The 3907-nt window shown below is 40.0% G+C and overlaps 1 protein-coding gene across 1 annotated transcript in view; it reads left to right on the top strand.

Moving 5' to 3' along the window:
* Positions 1-3907, top strand: part of dennd5b (DENN/MADD domain containing 5B) — a 54521-nt gene that overhangs the window by 25896 nt on the left and 24718 nt on the right. Inside the window, exon 5 of the mRNA XM_035681227.1 lies at positions 759-946. Coding sequence (XP_035537120.1) covers positions 759-946 — 188 coding nt within the window. The remainder of the gene's footprint in view (positions 1-758; positions 947-3907) is intronic.

Raw genomic sequence — 3907 nt, forward strand, 5'->3', positions numbered from 1 at the left:
CACACACACACATGAAAACGTGATTGAAAAGAATCCATCAGAATGTAATTCCTCTTGTCCTTAACCCTAACTTGCAGATTCAATTTGAATCTCTTGATTAAAGTCTTCCTTGCACATACACTCTTACATATATGTATTTCATAAACCTCTAACTCTTTCTCCCCCACTCCCTCTGCTTAATATAATCATCCTTAAATTCACTGTAATAATCTGAATATGGATCATTATTTCTCTTTCTCTCAGTTTGATTCAAGAAGCCAAATTGAAGTCATTCAGTGTAATTGCAAAACACATTTACAGTACCTCTGGTTTTAAAAGATAGGTCTAGTGAAATTCTATATTTTTATTATAGTCAACAAATCCCATGTGCAGACCCAAAGCAGAAAAGAATGTATCTACTAACAAGTATTGTGTATCTTATGGCATTTTCAGAGCGGGATTTTTTTTGTTAGTATGTGAAAGTAGTATAGTATTTCATTATAATATAGCTTGTGTTCAGGTCTTTAAAAATTATATTGTAAATAATAATCTAAACATAATAGTGTAAGAAATCTAAGCCTATAGGTTAGAGAAGCGAGCTTGTGTCGTCGGTTCTGTCACCACATTATGACTTTTAAATTAAAGAGCTCTTCACGCTGTGCACAGTGGCACAGTGAGAAAGTACATGTTTTGTCAGATTTGTGTTCTCCCTCCAGCTTGTATACTGTCACTTTAGATCCATCCACTCATATTATTATGTTTCATTCTTCCTCCTACAGACTACCAGCGGTTGATGACAGTGGCCGAGGGAATCACCACCCTGCTGTTCCCCTTCCAGTGGCAGCACGTCTACGTTCCCATCCTGCCCGCCTCTCTCCTCCACTTCCTGGATGCTCCTGTTCCCTACCTGATGGGCCTGCAGTCCAAAGAGGGCACCGACCGCTCCAAACTGGAGCTTCCTCAGGAGGTACACAGCCAGCCTATGTATTGTTAACAGCTGTATGTAGCCATTGAATAGATTGAGATATTTTGGATAGCAAAGTATCTCACTCATAATTAGTAACTTTCACTTTTTAGTGCTCTGGTCTTAAAGATATCCCCAGGACGTCTCACTCTTTGTTCTTGAGCAGGCTTAAAGGAATAGTTTCATTAGTAAAATATGCTTATTCACTTTCTTCAGATGAAAAGACTTACAGTATATAAGTAGCATAACAACTGTAGACAGGAGGAAACAGTGAGCCCGTCTCTGTGCAAAGGTGAAAAATCCAGCTGGCACCTCTTAAACTAACTAATTAACAAGTTGTGTCACGTTTGTGTATCGCCAACCTGGCTGACAGGAATTAGTTCCAGCACAAAATTCCCTATGAAACCACAAGTGAGTCTTGTGAACTGTATTTAGGTGTATTTTTTTTCTTTAGAGAGAGCCAGGCTAGCTTTTTCTGCCTCCTGTCTTTATGCTAAGCTAGGTTAACCACATCCTGCCTTTAGACATATGCTTCTTATCTCTCGGAAAGAAAACAAATAGGTGTATTTGCCAAAATTTCAAACTTCTAAGTTTTCCAGAGTAGCAGATAATCGTCATAGGGGTACATAAATCAACAGACAGTACCTAGTTACAACTGAGTCTTAACAAATCTTAACAAATTTACAGTATGAGTCAGATGAGGAGTAGCTAATCTCCTCCAAAAAAATGACAGGAAACCCTATCAATGAGCTCTCTCTAAATTACCTTTAGCTATAACCTTACAAAACATTAAAGCGATTGGTGACTGTGAAGGTCAGAGCAGCATTAAAGACTCATCAAACCTTTCAGTCAGCCCTTGTTGCTGCTACACTTATTGATTCAGGTTATATTTTGCACACAATCTGTATATACACTATGATATAGCTGTAATGATGTTGACTCCTGATCCTCTTTTTCAATTCATTTTTAATTTGCCTGATTAAACTATTAATCAATCCAATAACTATCAGCAGTCAATGTCAGAAAACCTTATCATACTGTAGCAGTTACCTAGTGTTTCTGTAGTGGTGACAAAACTTTAAAAACTATACATTGTAGCAGTTTCAATGAAACTAAAGCTCCATGCTATATATTACGCCAAATTCCCTTTAAGAAATATGACTTAAAGGGATATGAATATGATTAAAATTTCCTAACATGTCTGTAAAAAATCACAACACTAGAAACAAAAGATAAGTTGTGTCATATTTAGTCTCATACCATCTTATTGTCAATTTAGCATCAATAAATCCATGAAGATTACAAACTTTTTTCAACTCGCTACAAGCCTGTTTGGTTAGCTGCACTATTTCACATACTGTGGGAATGAGAAGCTCATGCTTTGAAAAATGTATATTTCTCACTAAAATAAGTGCAGTTGGTGGGTCAGATCATAACACTAATTAATTTGCTGTCTGTCATGAGTGTGTGGAAGAGTTTTGCCAGCCGTTACATAAATGTTTGCTGCTGGGCAGCAGGATGGGCAATGTAACTATTAGTTAATATACTACATATGAAACGGCCAGATAGAACTATTTTCAAATGTTTTAAATTGGCAAAGTTGTCTGGTCAAGATGTGGGGAAGCAACAGCACATCTTGTTCCCACTTCCCACAGGTGTAATAATAGTGGTGCAGCTGCTCCACTGGCTCTATTGCTCAGGCGCCTATGGTTGTAAGCCTTGGGTTATTAAAAGTTTGAAATGAGTGTAGCCCCGAGCTGTCACTGGGGTTCAGGTTAGCCTAGGGCCAAGAAATGCTAGAGTGAAAGGCCTTTGATATGAACTGAGTTTTTACATTAGTACTTTAAACTTGGGGTGTAATGCTTGTGATTGGAGTTATGATTACATTAAGTAAACAAACAAAAGGTAATTCCCTGTACTGTTATGTGTGTAAGGCTTGGTGTGTGTATGAACTACAATGGAAGGCTCCCACAAGTATTGTAAAACACTACTGTAATTGTGTGCATGCACAAGCTGCAGCACTCTGCGCCCAGTGCTCATTACTGCTGACAGCACATTGTCCAAGGCCAACACCGACACACACACACACACACACACACACACTCACACTCACACTCACACAGGCAGACTACAGGCTCCTATTCAGACAGACAGGAAATTGCAAAAAAACACCTTTCGGTTCAAACAACCTCATACACACAATAGGACAGGGAATTACCTATTGTTGGTCTACAAATTCACCTCAAGGCAAAGTGAGTCAGAATGGGTTTTAGTCTCTGCATTCTTCTAGCCTTTCTATTTCAGCCCCAAAACTTGTCAGACAGTGAGGAGGTAAATGTGTTTCAGATTCCAACCAGTATTTAGCCCAATGCAGGGTTGCAGTAAATGTGTGTGTGTGTGTGTGTGTGTATTCATGTGTTAAAGCGAGATAAGGCCCTAACAAAGCGGAACATTGAGGCTCGCCGGCTTCCGGCTTTGCTTACATCCCCCGACTCCCAGCGCTTGTTAATCCTGCACATTCCGTATGGATGCTAATGATCCCAGCCAGCGCAGGATGCTGCCGCCGAGCACCCAAAAACCCCTTCTGCCTCTTCTCCCCTCCTCCTCCCCCACGCAGGGTCCCCCGCCTGCCGAGGCTGGTGAATCAACCTGTGTTGCTGAGTGATCCTTTGAAGTGGCAGTGCCCTAGAAATGGGCTGATGATGAAAGAATGGCTTAAAGCAGAGCAGCGAGGAGATGATGAGAGAGAGGAAAATATGGATGTAATTGGGAAATTAACGCCAAAATTGCCTTTTTAAACCCTGTACTTCAATCCAGGTCTTCTTCTTTTACCTAGAGTAGATGATAACATCAGTTATGTTTGCACTGCAGACAAGATTGTTAAGGGCATTGTTATGGTAAATGGACCTGTACTTGTATAGCGCCTTTCTAGTCTTCCGACCACTCAAAGCACTTTTACAATAC

Source organism: Morone saxatilis, unplaced genomic scaffold (assembly GCF_004916995.1).
Source record: "Morone saxatilis isolate NCDOM2014 unplaced genomic scaffold, NCSU_SB_2.0 Contig10, whole genome shotgun sequence".
Taxonomy (NCBI): Eukaryota; Metazoa; Chordata; class Actinopteri; family Moronidae; genus Morone; species Morone saxatilis.